Source organism: Notolepis coatsorum (genome assembly GCF_963971535.1).
Source record: "Notolepis coatsorum genome assembly, chromosome: 18".
Taxonomy (NCBI): Eukaryota; Metazoa; Chordata; class Actinopteri; order Aulopiformes; family Paralepididae; genus Notolepis; species Notolepis coatsorum.
The window spans coordinates 36,983,059-37,004,921 of NC_140182.1; the positions used below are offsets into that span (position 1 = coordinate 36,983,059).

At 43.5% G+C, this 21,863-nt stretch overlaps 1 protein-coding gene across 1 annotated transcript in view; it reads left to right on the top strand.

The window, feature by feature from the left end:
• LOC311245321 (UPF0606 protein KIAA1549) overlaps nucleotides 1-21,863 on the top strand; it is a 154,470-nt gene that overhangs the window by 105,710 nt on the left and 26,897 nt on the right. The window contains exons 10-12 of the mRNA XM_084335157.1: nucleotides 507-691; nucleotides 10,908-11,125; nucleotides 18,533-18,657. Of these exons, the coding sequence (XP_084191283.1) occupies nucleotides 507-691; nucleotides 10,908-11,125; nucleotides 18,533-18,657 (528 nt within the window). The remainder of the gene's footprint in view (nucleotides 1-506; nucleotides 692-10,907; nucleotides 11,126-18,532; nucleotides 18,658-21,863) is intronic.

Sequence of the window (21,863 nt, forward strand, 5' to 3'; positions counted from 1 at the left end):
AAATGTCTTCCTCGTGAAACACCCTAACGAGAGATGAAAGCTTAATGAGTCCCCCCCCCCAGGGGAGTTCTACCCCTGCTCTCACCGTGTTCTTCTCTCACGGTATAACTGTCCATTTCCCCAGGGGATCAAACGAGTGTTAATTAAGCTTAATTAAGGTCTCTGTTGAAGAATACAGTACGAGAGATATGAACCAGCGGCTGTGAGACGTTTCATGTATAACGTGCCACCCACTAGACGACTGAATGAGATGAAAGAAGGTTAAGCATGTTAATTAGTAACCTATGTTACTGTATATCATACACACGCTGCGTGGTTAAACTTATGAACCCTCTTCAGGTAGATGATCAGGTTTATACAGTGACATCAAAGCCGTTTAAGTTTCCTTCGCCGTGGGACTATGATCATGTTTTATTCATGTTATTCATCATAACCTTAAGCTCTTCACCCCTCTCTCTCTCTCTCTCTCTCTCTCTCTCTCTCTCTCTCTCTCTCTCTCCCCCTAGCTGTGGAGAAGTTGGCGTCCCAACCTGTGGACAACGGGAACACCAACCTGTGGATCGTCATTGGAGTGGTGATCCCCCTCCTGGTGGTGATCGTCATCATCTCCCTCCTCTACTGGAAACTGTGTCGCACCGACAAGCTGGAGTTCCAGCCAGACGCCATGACCTCCATCCAGCAGAGGCAGAAGGTAGGGGGGGGGGGGGGGGGGGGGGGAAGGGGCAGATACTGCAGATACTGATTCTGATTCCGAGAATCGGGAACCTGCGACCATCAACTCCTCTCTCAACTCCGGGGTGGTTCGCACCTCTCCAAATCAAGCCAGAGTCACACCACTCATTACAAAACCAACCCTGAAACCTCCTAGACCCAAGCCAGTCAAGGCGGCCCTCATAGCAGTCACAGAGGCTCTTCACTTAGCAAGAGCGAAAGGCCTCTCCTTTGTCCTGATGCTCCTGGACCTGTCACCCCCCCCCAACACACACACATTTATATAACATATTTGGTGTGGAAATTGTAGGTGAAAATAGTAAACATGCCTCCACCTTGTTTCATTTATATTTTTCAAGATAAACATGATTCATCATTCCATTCATGTCTCTTCACATACACACATCACATTAAACCCCAAAAAAATGAATAGCCCTTTTATTGATAAATGTGATCTAGCAGAGGTAAAAGGCAAATATCAACCATATATGCTGTCTAGATTGCCTGTAATTGAGATACAGTTAACATCTGTTAAGTATCTTTACATCAATTGTTATGGCTTCGTTGTTTTAAAATCCTAATAATGTCATGGGTCCACCAGACCCGTGAACACTGGGTGAGGAACAACAAGGAGAAGGCTGTGGTCACACGTACCGCGTTGGTTTGTGACATCACAGTTGAACGGTGTGTATGTTGGTGTTTTGTTTTCAGAGCTATTTGTGCCCTCTAACCCTCCACTCAGAACTCCTCTTATCAGACAACCGGCTCCACTGAGTCTTGTTCCCCCGCGTGGTTTATCTCCTCACACCTTTTAAGGACATTTCTACATCCTTCGGCCTGTCATAACATTTGAGTTGCATGTTCAGCCATATGAGACAAGGAGGCCCCTTGTTGAAGATGAAAGTACGGCCACACGTCTGGTTTTAACAGCCGAACTGTAGCCCATATCGCACCAAGTGTGAAGAGATCACCAATGTGTTCAAAGAGGCATTCCTGCCTGTTTATTAGAGAAGCAATTGTTTGTCGCCTAAGATGCTCTTGAGTGAATAATTAAGTGCGTCTTTGTTTCTTAAGATATTAAGACAGACGAAGAAAGCACCTGTGAGTGAAGGTAGGTTTTAAGGAGCTTCTTAATTAAAATGAGAGATTGAATCATCCAATGCAATACAGTACTTGGGCATTGTAGAGTCAAAGGGCAGTGACTGCAAAAGCACAGTCATCTTTCAGTTTTAGCTTCATCCTAGGAACCACCATGAGGCAACACGGTCTCATCAGAAAAGGTAAATGAAGTACTAATCGACCACAGGAAAAAGGTACATAATGTTATTTTATGTTATAGCCTTAAGTCATATATTTACGTAGTCTATCTGCAAAAGTCCAAACAAACACATCACAAACACAGCGACCAGGAGTTGAACCAATAATCATTGCAGTCGTGAGCGAGTGCTCTCACCACTATCTAACTATGATTATAGTTATGGTTGAGGTAAGTTTTAACATTCAGGCTTAACGGTTATGGTTAAGACATGAAGTTAGGGTTAAGGTTAGGGTTCGGGTCCCCAGCAGGGGAACTTAAAAGTTTGAACATGTACTTATTTACATACACATTTTTGATACAATATGTGAATAATATTAATTATGGCTATAACATAACGTAATTGTTTTGTGCCTTTTTTCTTGTGGTCAATTAGTACTTTGTTTACATATTGTAAGCGAGACCAGGTTGCAAGAGGCCCTGGTCAGAGGACCTGAAAGCCCCCGCAGAGCTGCAGTAGAAAAGGCACAGCAGCGCAGTAATATGGAGTGGCACCTTATTTAAAATAAGTCATTAAATCATTATAATCAATACTTAACCCTTTCACTACCACACTACAGAAGGTTAACCTTTCACTACCACACTACAGACGGTCATATTCCAAAACTGCAAACAGTTTTACAGATGTTCATTTAGTTTGATAGTTATTGAGAGTTAATGAATTTGAATATGTCCTCCAGTGACAGTGAGACAGTGAGTGACAAACTAAATTAATGTGTGCAAAACGGTTTTGGCATTTTCACGCGAAATATCCCTTTAAATGCCAGTTGTTTTTTGCACCATGCACTATGTGCTTGGTGGAGTAAAATCAAAAGACCAAAACTTTAAATGTTTGATGGGTCATGAGTCATTGTGGAACAAAATAAAAATTGTGCGAATTGATTGATTGATTGATTAATTTCAAAAAAAAATATATATATTTTTACCTACTTTCTATAGAAGCAGCTGGGAGGTGCGCTGTTTTAAGTGAGCGTGGACTATTGAATTGATTGATTGATTGCTAATTTTATTACTGTCCGCCTTGTTTCCAACTGGTTAAGTTTAGGCACTCTTCGAAGTTGGTTAAGGTTAGAGTTTGTCTTTAGAGCAGGGCGATAGACCACCAGCCCTGATTCCAAACTCTAACCTTAACCAACTTCGAAAGAGAGCGACTTAGAAAGAGTGCCTAAACTTAACCAGTTGGAAACAGCTAATTTGATTACTGTCCGCCTTGTTTCCAACTGGTTAAGTTTAGGCACTCTTTCGAAGTGGCTCTCTTTCGAAGTTGGTTAAGGTTAGAGTTTGTCTTTAGAGCAGGGCGATAGACCACCAGCCCTGATTCCAAACTCTAACCTTAACCAACTTCGAAAGAGAGCAACTTCAAAAGAGTGCCAGTTGGAAACAAGGCGGACAGTAATAAAATTAGCAATCAATCAATCAATCAATTCAATAATCCACGCTCACTTAAAACAGTGCACCTCCCAGCTGCTTCTATAGAAAGTAGGTAAAAAAAAAAAAAAAATCTTATAGGGAAAAGAAATTTTTTTGTTGTTGTTTTACCTACTTTCTATAGAAGCATCTAAGAATGAAGTTCTATAGAAAGTAGGTTAAAAAAGAAAAGAAAAGTTGGATGTGTTAGTTTGTTGGATGTCTAGTTGAAAGACAGTTGGATGTCTTCGTTTGTTGGATGTCTAGTTGAAAGACAGTTGGATGTCTTAGTTTGTTGGATGCCTAGTTGAAAGACAGTTGGATGTCTTAGTTTGTTGGATGTCTTAGTTGAGAGACAGTTGGATGTCTTAGTTTGTTGGATGTCTTACTGAGAACAGTTGGATGTCTTCGTTTGTTGGATGCCTAGTTGAAAGACAGTTGTATGTCTTAGTTTGTTGGATGTCTTAGTTGAGAGACAGTTGGATGTGCTAGTTTGTTGGATGTCTTACTGAGAACAGTTGGATGCACTTCCGAGCTGCTTCCACATGGAGGCAACATATATATATATATTTTTGGGAACTACTTTTTCTGGCGGATGGTTTTTTCAATAAATCTTCAATTAATGTGTGTTTATTGTATAGCAATAAGGTTGGAAGAATGCGCCAGTTGTATAAAAGCCATTACACCACGTGCAGTCGTGGGTTATGAGAATTAGACCATGCCTAGGGGGGTCTAACGACCCTCGGCTGCGCATCGGGCCTAACAACCACCCCTAGGCATGGTCTAATTCTCATAACCCACTCCTGCGCGTGATGTAATGCTTTAGTAACACACACTGCTTTAATTCACTCTTTGTAACACACACTGCTTTAATTGACTCTTTGTAACACACTGCAATAATTGACTGTCTTTGTAACACAGTGCAGTAATTGACTGTCTTTGTAACACAGTGCAGTAATTGACTGTCTTTGTAACACACACTGCTTTAATTGACTCTTTGTAACACACACTGCTTTAACTGACTATTTGTAACACACTGCAATAATTTACTCTTTGTAACACAGTGCAGTAATTGACTCTTCGTAACACACTGCAATAATTGACTCTTTGTAACACACTGCAGTAATTGACTCTTCGTAACACACTGCAGTAATTGACTCTTTGTAACACACTGCAGTAATTGACTCTTTGTAACACACTGCAGTAATTGACTCTTCATAACACACTGCAGTAATTGACTCTTTGTAACACACTGCAGTAATTGACTCTTTGTAACACACTGCAGTAATTGACTCTTCGTAACACACTGCAGTAATTGACTCTTTGTAACACACTGCAGTAATTGACTCTTTATAACACACTGCAGTAATTGACTCTTCGTAACACACTGCAGTAACTAATTGACTCTCTTCTCACTCTTGTCCTGGTCTGGCCCCCATCTCTGCACCCCCCCCCCCCCCCCCCCCCCCACAGTCAGAACCCCTGCATAATACACTTATTGTAACATCCATATTCACAACACCTCTCAAGGTTCGTAATACTGACCTAGAGTCAGCTTTGGTCCGTTAGCTTGAATAAGGTCACAAGTACTAAAGGGTCATTCACCCCATATCAATACCCTCATTCTTCTGGTAAGCTTTGTGAATATGGACGCCCGCTCGACCCAGACTGTAAGCGCCAAGGGTTGTTCACAGAAATATCACTTTTCATAGCTTTAATGATTTCTCAGGAGGATTAAAAAAAAAACACATCACTATCTTTTCTTTGGCTAGTATTACACCAGTGTTACAGTCTCTCGTGCTATCTTAATGATTGATCTCTCTGGCTCATTCTCCCCACCACCCGCTCTCTCTGTCTGGTGATTACACTGAGGTCACATCACACTGATACACTGATCCATACTCTCTGTTGTGCAGAAGCTCCTATCGTTAGAGCTTTCTCCTCTCTACTTAACACAATCATCTGTCATCTAACACCCCTCTCCTCTTCTCTCCTGTCCTGTTCTCTCCGGTCCTGTTCTCTCCTCTCCTGTCCTGTTCTCTCCGGTCCTGTTCTCTCCTCTCCTCTCCTGTCCTGTTCTCTTCGGTCCTGTTCTCTCCTCTCCTCTCCTTTCCTTTCCTTTCCTTTTCTCTCTCTCTCCTCTCCTCTCCTCTCCTCTCCTCTCCTCTCCTCTCCTCTCCTCTCCTCTCCTCTCCTCTCCTCTCCTCTCCTCTCCTCTCCTCTCCTCTCCTCTCCTCTCCTCTCCTCTCCTGTTCTCTCTGGTCCTGTTCTCTCCTCTCCTTTTCTTTCCTCTCCTCTCCTGTCCTGTTCTCTCCTCTCATCTTCTCTCCTCTCCTCTCCTTTTCTCTCCTCTCTTCTCCTCTTCTCTCCTTTTCGCTCCTCTCCTCTTCTCTCCTTTTCTCTCCTCTCTCCTCTCCTTTTCTCTCCTCTCCTCTCCTCCAATCTTCTGTCCTGTTCTGTTCTCTCCTCTTCCTATTTCCTCTCCTGTCCTGTCCTCCAATATCCTGTCCTGTCCTGTCCTGTCCTGTCCTGTCCTGTCCTGTCCTGTCCTGTCCTGTCCTGTCCTGTCCTGTCCTGTCCTCTCCTCTCCTCTCCTCTCCTCTCCTCTCCTCTCCTCTCCTCTCCTCTCCTCTCCTCTCCTCTCCACTCCTCTCCTCTCCTCTCCTCTCCTCTCCTCTCCTCTCCTCGCTCCATCCCTGCACCAGTCTTCTACCCCATTCAGGGAACAAACACCTTCTACACGTCAAAGGGTTCTAGAGTATAGTGAAGAGGAGGAGGAGGAGTATGAGGAGGAAGAAGAGGAGGAGGAGGAGGAGTATAAAATGGGGAAGGTACAGAGCGTTGGCTGGTGTTTGGTAGAAGACCTAGATGAGACCTTTAGTGTCTATAGTGGATGAGTGTGGTGCCTCTAGAAGAAATAGTCAATAATCATTTAGTCGTTATTTGAATCAGGATTGGAGTCAATTCATTTTCAATTACGTAAATTTAAAGCTGCTGTAGGCAACTTCGGAGAAATGATCAAGAGTGAGTTTACCTGCTCAGCAGAAAGAGAGCAAGCTCTTCGTCACATTTTAAGCCCAGACAACAAAGGCTTTCCACAGCCACAGCCCCCCAGAGGCACCAGCAGCTTTAAGATGAATTTTTCAAATAAATAATAAATAATATTTCCCTGCCTCTGATCGCCAGGTGGTTTTGCACATCGTGTGTACTTTTTGACGAGGAACGCAGCGGTGGTCTTAGTTTTCTGATGCAACCCTGGGAACACTTGGCAGGTCAAAAACATCTGATCAAAACCACCTGCCGATCAGAGACTGAAATATATTTTTATTATTTTCTTTGAAAAACTCGGCTTCAAGCTGCCGGCGCCTCTGGGAGTTTGTGGAAAACCTTTGTTGCGCGTGCATGGCCTTGAGAAATGACACAGAGCTTGCTCTATTTTGGATGGGCAGGTAAACTCACTCTTGATAATTCTCAGGGGGGGGGGGGGGGGGGTGACTTTGGCACGAGAAGGGTGTAATATCCCAGTTAAGAATTAATTGAGAATGAATCGACTTTGTGGGTTGAGCACATTGTTGATTTCAATACATTATACATTACTATACACAATAGACTAGCACTTTTATGAGTAGAGGTTATAGATAGTCGATAAATTCATAGAGGTTGTGAGTAGAGTATACAGCGACATATGGTGGTGAATCTGGTGATATATCGATATAGTGATGCCAAGTAGAAAAAATATGTCCATTGGGGATCGAATCCAGCTGTCGGTGGTACCTCCGGCTTGGTCAGTCGTCCTTACTAACACAATTGGCAGTGTTAGCGGGTGGGAAGCCGGTGGGGTATGTGTCCTGGTCGACTCTTACTGGTCGGTCGCGGCGCCTGTTCAGCAGGGAGGGGATCTGGGGAAAATAGCGCGAACCTCCGCATGCGTTACGTTCCCCCAGTGAAACTCCTCGCTGTCAGGTGAAAAGAAGTGGCTGGCAATTCCACATGTATTGGAGGCATGTGATAGTTCTACACCCTCCCCTGGCTGACAGTGGGGAAATGCGGGCAATGACCAGGAAGGGAATTGGCATAACGACTAAATTGGGATGGGTGAAAAATACAGAAAGCCCAAAAATAAATAGAATAACATGTATTTATTTTTATTTAAATTAAATTAAAAAAAGTCCATTGGGGACATAATTTGCAGTTGAAAAATGGTAATAAATTGCAATAAATCACAATATGGCGACTCTAGTGTGTTGATAATATTGTGTCGTGGCGCCTCTAGTGGTGAAGCAGGAACGTCAGCGCTGTGGCTGTGCTTCAAAAGTCAAACCTTTCACGTTACTCTGCTCCTCCTTCCCATCAACCCCCTGCTTCTGATCAGGGGTCCCTGGGCACTGCCAAGGCTAAACAGATCAGTGGAAGCACTGAGGAGGAAGAGGAGGAGGAGGAGGAGGAGGAAGAGGAAGAAGAAGAGGAGGAAGAAGAAGAAGAGGAGGAGGAGAAAGAGGATGAAGAGAAAGAGAAGAGGAAAAGGGAGTTGTTGAGAGCAGAAGGAAAGGGGAGGATGTCGAAAACATCTGAGGATGTAAAGAGAGGAGAGAAACCGTTATGGAGAGAAAAACCGCAACAGGAGGTATAATGTTATCCTGTAGACCAGTATCCTGTAGACCAGTATAATGTTATCCTGTAGACCAGTATCCTGTAGACCAGTATAATGTTATCCTGCAGACCAGTATCCTGTAGACCAGTATAATGTTATCCTGTAGACCAGTATAATGTTATCCTGTAGACCAGTATAATGTTATCCTGTAGACCAGTATAATGTTATCCTGTAGGCCAGTATCCTGTAGACCAGTATAATGTTATCCTGTAGACCAGTATAATGTTATCCTGTAGACCAGTATAATGTTATCCTGCAGACCAGTATCCTGTAGACCAGTATAATGTTATCCTGTAGACCAGTATCCTGTAGACCAGTATAATGTTATCCTGTAGACCAGTATAATGTTATCCTGTAGACCAGTATAATGTTATCCTGTAGACCAGTATAATGTTATCCTGTAGACCAGTATAATGTTATCCTGTAGACCAGTATAATGTTATCCTGCAGACCAGTGCTTGTCGGTAGGACTGGGCAAAGTGTTTACCATCTTTGAATGGGATCCTCAATTGAAATTAATGATAACAAGCACAATGTTAACTAAAAACATTTTCACAAAATGAAATATTTTGAGGGGTTTGACATCAAGCTTCACAACATCAACTGGATCATTAAACATGTTATTTTGCAATATGTGAGCAGATTTCGTCCTATGCTGTATATCAATATCAATATCAATATGATCATGACTCTTCCATGTCGCCCAGCTCTACTTGCTAGTAGGGGTGTAACGGTACACAAAAACCACGGTTCGGTACGTACCTGGGTTTTGAAGTCACGGTTCGGTACGGGTTTTCGGTACAGTGGGGGAAAGTTTGGCTTTCCATGTTCCACTCAGGGGTGATGTAGTGTGCAGTAACTAATTGTACTTGTAGCGCTGTCAATGAATATTCGATATTGAAATTAATAATCGACTTGTAAAGAAAAAAAATAATTATTATTATTATATTAGATTGTGAAAAAAACAGCCCCCGGTAGGCGGTCGTTAGTGGTTAACATACCGTTGTATTAGTTCGGTACACAGCCGTTCGGTACGGTACACACTGAAATGGTTTGGTACGGATACGTGTACCTTTACAAGCAGTACAGGCCTGGCTTTACAGATTTACGATCCATCCATCCCTGTTGTATTACTGTAGGTAGTGCTGCCTGTGATTATCGACTATAGATCCCCTGCTGGCTATTATAATCCCTGTGATGTATAAAGCAGTAGCATTCCCAGTGATTAGTTGGCCTGTATCGTCTGCTCTGAGTGATTCCCCAGTGCGCCGTTTGACCGTTGCTAAAGTAGTAATTAGCTAGTAGAACACGCGTGTGTTGAGCCTGGATGTGTGTGTTTTTACATGTTTTATTATGTGTGTTAATTATGATGAAACCCATCTTTTGCGTCCCGGTAGCAGCGATCTGGAGAGCTTCCCCTCCTACAAAGGCGTGTTAATGCACAGAGGAGAGTGGGGCAGTTTACTAGCAAACATGCACACTAGGGGTGACCTCGACTAGTCGACTAAGCCATCGAAAGGAGCCGTAGTCGACTGCCAATCTCTCAGTCGAATGCAAAAATGCTAGTTAAATCAGACAAACACTCCCCACAGCCCAAATGGAATGATCAAAGAAATAAATTGGCCAATCAAAGTCGACTATACAATTCCTTAGTCGGGGACAGACCTAATGTACACACGCACGCACACACACACGCACGCACGCGCACGCACACACACACACACACACACACACACACACACACACACACACACACACACACACACACACACACACACACACACACACACACACACACACACACACACACATTTTAAGTGCTTTATTTGAATCCGGTAATTCAATTTATATGCATAAGTTTCCAATATTGCGGTGGCTCGACATAGTTTTAAGGACAATTAAAGGATACAAATCATCTCACTCACTCATACATATACACACACACATACGCGCGTGCACACAAACACAGATACACACACTGATCTGACATTCTACTGTTTGCCCTTCTTTGCTGCTGGAAAACCCCTTAGGCTTCATACTCAAATACACTCACTGCTGTCTCTCTCACTCTCTCTTTCTACCTTTGCTTTTTACTCATTAATGTCTGTCTGGTTGAGTTTTCCCAGCTGGACATCCATCCACCCATCCACCCACCCATGCATCAGTCCCCCTCTGCAGATACTCACTCACCTCTGTGTAAATATCACTTCGCTCCCTCGCTTCTCTCAGTCTGAGGGGCATTTGCAAACGTGTCTGTCTGTCTGTCCATTTGGGACCCACCGTAGTTGAGTCCCATACCTCTAAATAACCCCTTAAATGAATCCATGTTGGCTATTATTTAATAATAACTGAATGATTCCCCCCCCCCCCTCTCTCCTTTATTCATGTCGCTTCATTCCCTTTCATCTCTGTCAAACAACATCTCTGTCATTCTCTACCTTTTCCTACCATGTGCTCTACTCCTCCCTTCCTCTCTCCTCTTCTCTCCTCACCTCCTTCCTCCCATTGCATTCCTCTCCTCTATTTTCCTCCCTTCTCCCTGCCGTTCTTGTCCTCCCTACACCTCCCTCCACTCCTCCACCCCTCTCCCTTTCTCCCAGCATCCCCCACCCCTCCTCTTCCTCCTGTCCTGCACTCTCCTCTCGTTCTTCCTCTTCTTCTTCCTCCCTCCCACCTCTCTACATCTCCTCTCCCCTCTCCCTTTTCGCACCTTCTCTGCTCTCCCCTCTCTTCCTCTCCTCTCGTTCCCCTCATTTATCCCCCATCTCCCCATCCCCCTCTTCCTCCTGTCCTGCTCTGTTCTGTTTTGGCTCCGCCCCTCAGCTTCAGGCTCCCAGTGTGAAGGGCTTTGACTTTGCCAAGCTGCACCTAGGTCAGCACAGCAAGGACGACCTCATGGTGATCCAGGAGCCTGGGGGGCCCCTCCCCGCGCCCACCAAGGATGGGGTCACGCCCGCGGAGAACGGCGAGGTCCGCACCCCCAAGGGCAAAGCCTCCGTGTCCTCCGGCAAGGCGTCCCGCAGCGGCCGTCGGCGAGGACGGTCAGTATTACCAAGTCCAGTGGTGGAAAGTATTTATAGTACTGTATTTAAGTAACATTTTTGAGCTACTTGTACTTTTTTTTTTATCTACTTTTTCTCCCCCTTTTTTCTGTATTTTTCTCCCATCCCAATTTAGTCGTTATGCCAATTCCCTTCCTGGTCGTGGCGCGCATCCCCCCCCCCCCCCCCCCCCCCCCCACTTGCCGGCCTAGGGAGGGTTGAAGACTATCACATGTGTCTTCCGATACATGTGGAGTCAGCCAGCCGCTTCTTTTCACCTGACAGCGAGGACTCTCACTGAGGGAGTGTAACACATGGGAGGATCACACTACCTCTCCCAATTCCCTTCCTCGCTGAGCAGGCGCCCCAACCGACCTGTAGGGTTGGGCATCGTTTGGTTTTGAACGATTCCGGTTCCGATTCCGATTCTCCATATCGATTCCTGTTCTGAACGATTCTCGATTCCGATTCTTTGAGGTGCATGTCACAGCTTATTTCGCAGGAGAATCTTCTTTTTTTTTGAAAATTTTACATTTTTTTCATACTATTCACATTTTCAGTTGACTTGATACAGTTTAATTTGGTTGCTGTACTGTAACTAGGGTATTAATTAACAAAGTAAAACATTTTTTTTTTTTTTTAAGAATCGAAATGCAGGTATGTTACTTCCGGTTCCAGAACCGGAAGTTAGGAACCGGTTCCAAATTAGAACCGGTTTTCGGTGCCCAACCCTACCGACCTGTAGGAGTCGCTGTTTACAACGACCAGGATACAAACCCCACCGGCTTCCCACCCGCTAACACTGCCAATTGTGTTAGTATGGACGACCGACCAAGCCGGAGGTACCGCTGACAGCTGGATTCGATACCAGTGTCTCTGTGGTGGTAGGCAAGCGCTTAGTCCGCTGCGCTACCCAGCCGCCCATTTTAGGGAACTTTATACTTTAGGAGATATTGTACTTTTTACTCCACTACATTTATCTGAACCAAACTTCAAGAGGACGTAATCAGAGCAGCATAACTGGACCACATACCACTTTAACATAACCTTTAATCAGAGCAGCATAACTGGACCACATACCACTTTAACATAACCTTTAATCGGGGCGGCTAGGTGGTGCAGTGGGCAAGGCGCTCACCACCACGCTGGGTTCGAGCCCAGCTCTCCGCATTGCTATCAGCTTGGCTGGTCGTTCATACTAATACAATTGGCAGTATTAGGGGGTGGGAAGCTGATGGGTGGGGATCGGACGTTGTGGACAGCGACTCCTACAGGTCGGTTGGTGCGCCTGCGCAGCAAAATCAGGAAGCGACGGGGGCGGCGTGCCCTCCAAACGCAGACCCGGCCCCGACGCTGAGAGTTCGCGCTGTGCAGGTGAAAAGATGCGACTGCTGCTTCCTCGAGTACCGGAGGGGACACGTGATGTAAGGCTTAGTTCACATTGCAGCCGGCTTGTGGGAGGCATGGCCTAACAACGTTCGAGACATGGGAGGGTAGAATTGGACGATACGAAATTGGGATGGGAGAAAAATAGAAAATGGGAGAAAAAGTTTATCAAAAAAAAAACATAACCTTTAATCAGAGCAGCATAACTGACCACATACCACTTTAACATAATCTTTAACCAGAGCAGCATAACTGGACCAGATACCACTTTAACAGAACCTGTAGATGTCAATGGATCGAGGTTTGAACGCTGCCAAACACTGGAATACACAAACATCATGTAGACTGCATACTTTTACTGTAGAAGTACATTCAATAGCAAATACTTCTCTACTTTTACTTAAGTAGAATTTGAATGGAGGACTTTTACTTTGAACAGAATACTCATTTATCTGGGTATTTCTACTTTCACTTAAGTAAAGGAACTGTGTACTTCTTCCACCACTAATAAAGTCAAACACACCACGCGGAGACGTGGGGTTGGCTGCCGTGCAATCGGCGTTCACTACTGATTGACTGGGCTAACAGCGAATAGAAAACCTTTATTTTCATGTGACCTCACAGCGACGATGCTGTTTCATGTGCCTCCTGGTGTGCATTCCGTCTCGTGTTGGCAGGAAGCAGGATGGAGCGAAGTGAAAACAAGCCACAGCTCAGTGGGGGAATCGAAAAGAATCCAGAGATAAACAAGTGAATAAATATATACCCCAACAGCAGTGTTGTAGTCGAGGCACTAAAGAAGAGCCCGAGTCGAGTCTCAAGTCCCCAGTGTTCGAGTCCGAGTCCAAGTCCGAATCACCAAAGAAGAGCCCGAGTCCGAGTCGAGTCCCCATTACCCTAGTCCGAGTCCAAGTTATCAAGGTTTAGTCTGAGCTGATATACAAATAAAAAAGGTCTACATTAAACATAAATGACACAGCGGTCAGTCACCATTTCAAAGGGAGTTTATTACTTTGTGACACAATAGCCAAACAAATGCACGAGCCATCAATATCTTATGCCAAATGATTAGGGCCTATTACAAAAAATATAAAAAAGAAATAACTGTATTTATCAATTAACAAGTCAGAGTCCTCGTCTGCACCTTCCGAGTCCGAATGCAGTCAATGCTCGAGTCCAAGTCCAAGTCCGAGTCATCAGTGCTCAAGACTCAGAAGAAGCTTCTATCCCCAGGCCATCAGGTTGCTCAACGAACAATAACACTATGCAACAACCATCAAATGCACTCACAACACAACACACACAACACACACATCCATACGCACACACTCACTTTAAACAAACAACACACTGCAGCACCCACTCTCCACACTTTAGAACACCTAGACACACTTTATATTTATTGGTAAAGGATTTGCACTACAACCCATACCTCAGTACACCTTACTGTAAATTGTACCTCATCCCATTTCTGCGTTGCACTATATAGTATTGTATATTAGTATATTGCATAGTATATTGTATATTGTACGGTAACTCAGTTACTCTATTCTGCATCGAACATTGTACATATGTATATACTGAACACTGTGTCTACGTACGTGACTTCTATTTTTACTTCTATTTTTACATTATTAAAGGAGCTCCCGTCTTATACGGAGCTACTGAGCAATTTTGATCCCGTAGTTAGACTGGCTGACGCGCCGTTATATTCCTGGTCTCATACCAAAAACAGTCCTTGTCCCAATGACACAATGCAGGCAGCTTACTTGGAAAATGATATTTATTTGCTTCACCGTGCAAACAGAATATCCTTGCTTTTGTTCCTTAAACTGATTAAATAATAATGAATACAATAACTAATTGCCTACAAACATTTCGACCTGAGACATGCGTCGTGCGTGCGTGCGGTCAAAAACCATTGCCCTTTTCCGGGTCAAAACTCCTCCTCCTACAGGTTTACCTGACGCTTAAATAAAAGAAGCGCCACCCCCTGGTCACATAAATCCACTGCACATTAATCCATTTTGGCCGTTACATACATGCTATACTATTTTATTTTATACTTATTTTTTGTCTAGCACAGTCTCTGGAGCGTAACAGAAAGAAGCATTTTGTATAAAAGTATTCTGTACTTCTGTATGACAACTATTAAAGAAACTTGAACTTGAAGTCCAAGTCGAGTCATGAGTCCTGAAAATCAGTCCTGGACTCGAGTACTACAACACTGCCCCACAGACCCTCGCGGCATAGAAGGGAATAGTGATGACACACTATGAAAAGTAGGTTGGATGATGATGATCCATCAAGAGTTAATACAGTGTAGGGTGTAACCTATATAATGAGAGGTTAGATGTATAAAAGAGGAAATCACACTGGATTAAGAGAACTCTAGTTGATCTTCAGATTTGTGGTCCATCCTGTTGTTCAACCTCATGCATAATCCTGCTCAGGCAATATGGCAGAGACACAGTGTCTCTCAGACGGATGCCTTGTTCGGGGGAGCAGTACACGGAATTGTATTCAGAATACTTTACAATGCATTATAACTGTGGCTGTTTATACGGTATACCCCATAATGCCCTATATCAAGAAATAGCGAGGTTCAGTTTCTGAATTACTATGGAGAGATATGTTGTAAGCCTCTTATGAGAGCTGATAGTGGCGTATACACTGTTAAGTAGTAATGACACTTAAAAACATGATATATATATATATATATACTGTATGTCAAGTCAAGTGTTCTTTTATTGATCCCATTCAAGCATCATAGCAGCATTGGAGCGGGGGGAGGGGAGGTACAGGCAGGAACATTTTGAATAATATAAAATAATAATATATAATATGAATAATAATATAATGTAAAAAATTATAATAGTATAAAAAAAATAGAACATAATAATAATTATTATTATTATATATAATCAATTTCAGCTGTATGCCTTAAAACATATTTATTTTATCCTTTTTAATTCTGTCCTAATTGAGTTCTCAGTCATTTTGTTCTTTCTCAGAGTACCATTGTACTTTTGTCGTCAAACGTTACTATTTTTACTACCAATTCAGAGGCAAGAACCTGTTTACTGAATCCTTGCTGCTTTCTTTCACTCTACCCTAATTACCGTTCCGACAGTCATGTATTATTCTTTCCTAGAGCTCTGCAAGGCCTTGCAGCTCTGTTGATTCAATTATCTCAGCAGGAGCAGTCAGCCAGACAAAAGCCCTGACCGATTGTCCATTCACCACAGCCCTCAGATCAATTATTGATGTGCTAGACTGTCGGGGTGGGATGGGGGGGGGGGGGGGGTCCTTCCATAGCAATGGCATCTGCAGTCCCAGAATCCAGGACCCATACCGCTTTTTGCTCTTTGCATTCGATCGCAGAGATCTTTCTTGCTTGTTATGGTCACTTGTCTGTTTTCTTGCCGTTAATTAAAGTTACCCAACAGAGTCTTCTTGTAACCAGCTCGCTTTTGTTTATATTCCCATTTTCACCCAAATAGACAGTTTTCTGTTTTCTATAGTCTCTACAAGCTGAATACATGTCCTACCTCATATGACATTTGCAAAGTCCATTTTTGCCTTTCTTTCTTTGCTCCATCTGTGTTAAGTTTCACTTTTGGTTTTGACGAAGTTGTAATGAGTCCAACCTCCTTTGATTGACAGGCAGTTAGCTTGACAGATTTTGAGGAAGATTGGTCACTCTGGACCAATCAGTGGTCTCTCCAGTGCACTCTTTTTGTTCTCTACGTCACCGTGTGGCGTCCTCGTGCGCGTGCTGAAGAACACCTGATACACCATCTTCAGGGACCCCTTTTCTCCTACTGTGCTCTACAGCGCCAATTTCATCAACTAGTGGTACCAAATGGGATACCTTTAATATCTGTATCAATAACAGTTTTTTTTCATGCTGTTATAGTCTCAACTTAAATTCACTATGGACACTGAAACATTTCAATGCTTACAGTTAGGGATGTCCCGATCCGATCACGTGATCGGGATCGGGGCCGATCACGTGATTTTCCGAAGATCGGGATCGGAAAAAAAAATACAAAAAATATCTGCCATCTACTTTTTAAATTGCATATCATCATTCATTTATTTATTGTCACACAGAGCAGAATAATTTTGCCAAAACAAACCAATAGTAGTATCCAGCTGCAGAACGGCAGACCAGCCACACTCTCAGACCCAAATAATTTTTTTTATTTCTTTTTATTTTTTTTTAATCCCAATTTCTCACATTACATTCACCCTGAATGTTGACGTTATCCAGGTGAAAAGTTAACTTCATAAATCATTTGATGTATAATTAAATCAAAGGAAATGCGTTTGGGTCTGAGAGTGTGGCTGGTCTGCCGTTCTGCAGCTGGATACTATTGGTTTGTTTTGGCAAAATTCTTCTGCTCTGTGTGACAATAAATAAATGAATGATTATATGCAATTTAAAACCAAAACTAAGGCCTCAGTATGAGTTTAAGACGTGAACATGGTCATGTTTGTTGAATAAAAAAAAAAAGTAAAAAAAATAATAATAATATTTGATCGGATCGGGAAATATCGGTATCGGTAGATACTCAAAATCACATGATCGGGATCGGATCGGGAGCAAAAAAACGTGATCGGGACATCCCTACTTACAGTATATGACAACAGTGAGCGGATCATAATGTAATAGAGAACACCACGTCATTCACGTCATTGACGAATATGTGCTCCTACAAGTCAATCAACTGCTTAAAGGAACATGCCAACATTTGGGGAAATTAGCTTATCGTCTTCTCCAGAGAGAGCCAAGAATATAGATACCAGTTTCCTCTCTGTGTGCGTTCAGTAGAAAGCTATCTGGCTGCATGTTAGCCTAGCTTAGCACAATGAATGGAAGCGGACAGTGCCTGTTAGCCTTCGGGAGAGGTGTTAGTTGGACAATGCCTAGGTTAACCAGCACTGTCCGAAAAATCCCAAAATGTTGGCGTGTTCCTTTAAATATCAGGAATATCAATTTCAATACTGTAAATCAAATATTTTCTCAATATTTTGTCAAAACTATCCAAATCGCTAGCCTAGCTTACCCTCGTTGTATGTACGTCGTCAGAACAGGGGAAATACATCCTCGATATGTACCTGAAATATAACAAAAATCACTGCACACTGCTACTGCCGAATGACATTCTGAGTTTAAAATATCAATATTTATGTTTCTAAGACCTTAACATTGCAAAGTTGCTCCTCAATCCAATACGCCTCATCTAGTTTTACCGGTATGCGCAATTTTACGTCTCACTCCATTAATTTGGGAGCTCTCGGGTCTGCGTGTTGTTCCAGAGCAGATGATGGAAGACGGCAGGGAGATAAGCGTCTCCCGTTCTATCTGTCTCCCTGACCCCGGCAGACAGCTCCCTCCATCCACTAACTGATTTGGCTAATAGCGAGTAGAATACGCTGGCGTGTAAGTATGTCACTTAGCGCTCTCGGTGCATTAGTGAGCAGCTGTCACTAATGTAGGTCATTATACCATTAAACCAGCATTACACGTTATTGGAATACGGGATTGATATTGACATCATATCCTCTCTTTGACAGCCATTATTGTGAACGTTTTTAGCAGGAATTTGATCATGGTGTCAACGTGAATATTCTTTTCCAGTTGTTATTGCTAAATGTTAAAATATCTATTCTACAAGGATCCTTCCCGATACAGGTACGACCTCACTGTGACGGAGAATTTCTTCATCATACATGACACATTTCAGTGTGTCAATGTGTCTATTATTCATGTGTGTGCATGCATGTGTGTGTTTCAGTGTGTCTATGTGTCTATTATTCATGTTTTGTGTGTGTGTGCGTGTGTGTGTGTATGTGTGTGTGTGTGTGTGTGTGTGTGTGTGTGTGTGTGTGTGTGTGTGTATGTGTATGTGTGTGTGTGTGCGTGTGTGTGTGTGTGTATGTGTGTGTGTGTGTGTGTGCGTGTGTGTGTGTGTGTGTGTGTGTGTGTATGTGTGTGTTTTTTCCCCCGCGCAGGATCTCCCCGTCAGACGGCGACTCTGTGGCGAGCGACCGCTCTAGCGGGCAGGAATCCACTGAGGAGAACCTGAGAGCCAATGACAGCAAGCAGGGCCGCAAGATCCCCATCAATGTTTTAAATGGCAAGTGGCCATGACAACAACTCTCACATCGCTCCACATGCAGAGCACACAGAGGGCGGGGGGCGAGGGGGGGGGGGGGGTTGCTTGGAGGAAAAGAGAGAAGGACGAACTGCAAGGAGAGAACGGAATGACGGACAAGAGAGACAGATGGAGGATAAGACAGACTAAACAGTGGAAGGAAGAGAAAGTGAGTGATGAACTGACATGGGGAGATAAAGAGATGAGGAGTGAAGAGAGAGAGAGGGGGAGGGAGAGAGAGAGAGAAAGACTAGTGGGAAACAGAAGTAGAGAAACAAACAAGTGGACCATTTAGAGGAGGTGGGAGGAGGTGTTGAGAGGTGAGGGGCTGGTTGTGGATAGAGCCAGAGGCAGCCAGCCAGCCAGACCAGAACCTGAGTCATCACACAGGAATGACTGCTGCTCAGAGGAAATCTGTTATTGTAGACCTTCCCTCCATCTGAGTCTGTTACTGTAGACCTGCCCTCCCTGTAGGTATGTTATTGTAGACCTACTCTATCTCTAAGTCTGTTATTGTAGACCTACTCTATCTCTAAGTCTGTTATTGTAGACCTACTCTATCTCTAAGTCTGTTATTGTAGACCTACCCTATCTCTAAGTCTGTTATTGTAAACCTACCCTATATCTAAGTGTGTTACTGTAAACCTAACCTCCCTGTAAGTCTGTTATTGTAGATCTACCCTCCCTCTAAGTCTGTCACTGTAGACCTGCCCTCCCTAGGTCTGTTACTGTAGGCCTACACTCCCTATACGTCTGTTATTGTAGACCTGCCCTCCCTAGGTCTGTTATTGTAGGCCTACCCTCCCTAGGTATGTTACTGTAGACCTACCCTCCCTAGGTCTGTTATTGTAGGTCTACCCTCCCTAGGTCTGTTACTGTAGACCTACCCTCCCTAGGTCTGTTATTATAGGTCTACCCTCCCTAGGTATGTTACTGTAGACCTACCCTCCCTAGGTCTGTTATTGTAGGTCTACCCTCCCTAGGTCTGTTACTGTAGACCTACCCTCCCTAGGTCTGTTATTATAGGTCTACCCTCCCTAGGTCTGTTAGTGTAGACCTACCCTCCCTAGGTCTGTTATTGTAGGTCTACCCTCCCTAGGTCTGTTAGTGTAGACCTACCCTCCCTAGGTCTGTTATTGTAGGTCTACCATCCCTAGGTCTGTTAGTGTAGACCTACCCTCCCTAGGTCTGTTACTGTAGACCTACCCTCCCTAGGTCTGTTATTGTAGGTCTACCCTCCCTAGGTCTGTTAGTGTAGACCTACCCTCCCTAGGTCTGTTACTGTAGACCTACCCTCCCTAGGTCTGTTATTGTAGGTCTACCCTCCCTAGGTCTGTTAGTGTAGACCTACCCTCCCTAGGTCTGTTACTGTAGGTCTACCCTCCCTAGGTCTGTTACTGTAGGCCTACTCTCCCTAGGTCTGTTATTGTAGGCCTACCCTCCCTAGGTATGTTACTGTAGACCTACCCTCCCTAGGTCTGTTACTGTAGGTCTACCCTCCCTAGGTCTGTTATTGTAGGCCTACCCTCCCTAGGTATGTTACTGTAGACCTACCCTCCCTAGGTCTGTTATTGTAGGCCTACCCTCCCTAGGTATGTTACTGTAGACCTACCCTCCCTAGGTCTGTTATTGTAGACCTGCCCTCCCTAGGTCTGTTATTGTAGGCCTACCCTCCCTCTAAGTATGTCACTGTAGACCTACCCTCCCACTAAGTCAGTTATTGTAGACATATCCTCACTAAGTGTGTTATTGTAGACATATCCCCACTAAGTGTGTTATTGTAGACATATCCTCACTAAGTGTGTTATTGTAGACATATCCTCACTAAGTCAGTTATTGTAGACATATCCTCACTAAGTCAGTTATTGTAGACATATCCTCACTAAGTCAGTTATTGTAGACATATCCTCACTAAGTCAGTTATTGTAGACATATCCTCACTAAGTGTGTTATTGTAGACATATCCTCACTAAAGACCGTACACAGAGCGGACTCCGCGGAGGTCCGCTCGGACGTCCGCGCCGCTCACTTGGTGTCACAAAACGCTGCTCTGCGTTTAGGTTGACATCGACCTGTATTTAATGTGACGCCGATCTGCATTTTACTCTGAACACTCGCTCTGTGCCAAGTGAGAGTAGGGCAGGATCATGATTAAATGGGTAGGATTGGTCCGGTAAAACGTTGGCAGGTAGATGACGCTAAATTTAGTTTTACTATCGCTAATTGTCACCCATTCCAATTCATATATATTTGGACCATGTCTTTTTTCATCATCTGAAGAAACTAGAGATGTTTGAATGACTTTTCTAGACATATCCCCACTAAGTCAGTTATTGTAGACATATCCCCACTAAGTCAGTTATTGTAGACATATCCCCACTAAGTCAGTTATTGTAGACATATCCCCACTAAGTCAGTTATTGTAGACATATCCCCACTAAGTCAGTTATTGTAGACATATCCTCACTAAGTCAGTTATTGTAGACATATCCCCACTAAGTCAGTTATTGTAGACATATCCTCACTAAGTCAGTTATTGTAGACATATCCTCACTAAGTCAGTTATTGTAGACATATCCCCACTAAGTCAGTTATTGTAGACATATCCTCACTAAGTCAGTTATTGTAGACATATCCCCACTAAGTCAGTTATTGTAGACATATCCTCACTAAGTCAGTTATTGTAGACATATCCCCACTAAGTCAGTTATTGTAGTCATATCCTCACTAAGTGTGTTATTGTAGACATATCCCCACTAAGTCAGTTATTGTAGACATATCCTCACTAAGTGTGTTATTGTAGACATATCCCCACTAAGTCAGTTATTGTAGACATATCCTCACTAAGTCAGTTATTGTAGACATATCCTCACTAAGTGTGTTATTGTAGACATATCCCCACTAAGTCAGTTATTGTAGACATATCCTCACTCAGTTATTGTAGTCATATCCTCACTCAGTTATTGTAGTCATATCCCCCCCCTCAGAATCTGTTACTGTAGACCTACCCTCCTTCTAAGTGTGTTAACACTTTGAGTGCCAGCCACGAGAAATCTTGTTAGTTCATGCCATGCGTTGAGTGCCAAGGATGAGAAATATCGTTATTTAATCGTTGTTTCTTTTATTAGAGATTTCCATTCATTTTTCATCAATCTAGCGTCACGTTACCATTGGGACTGTCTCTGAGC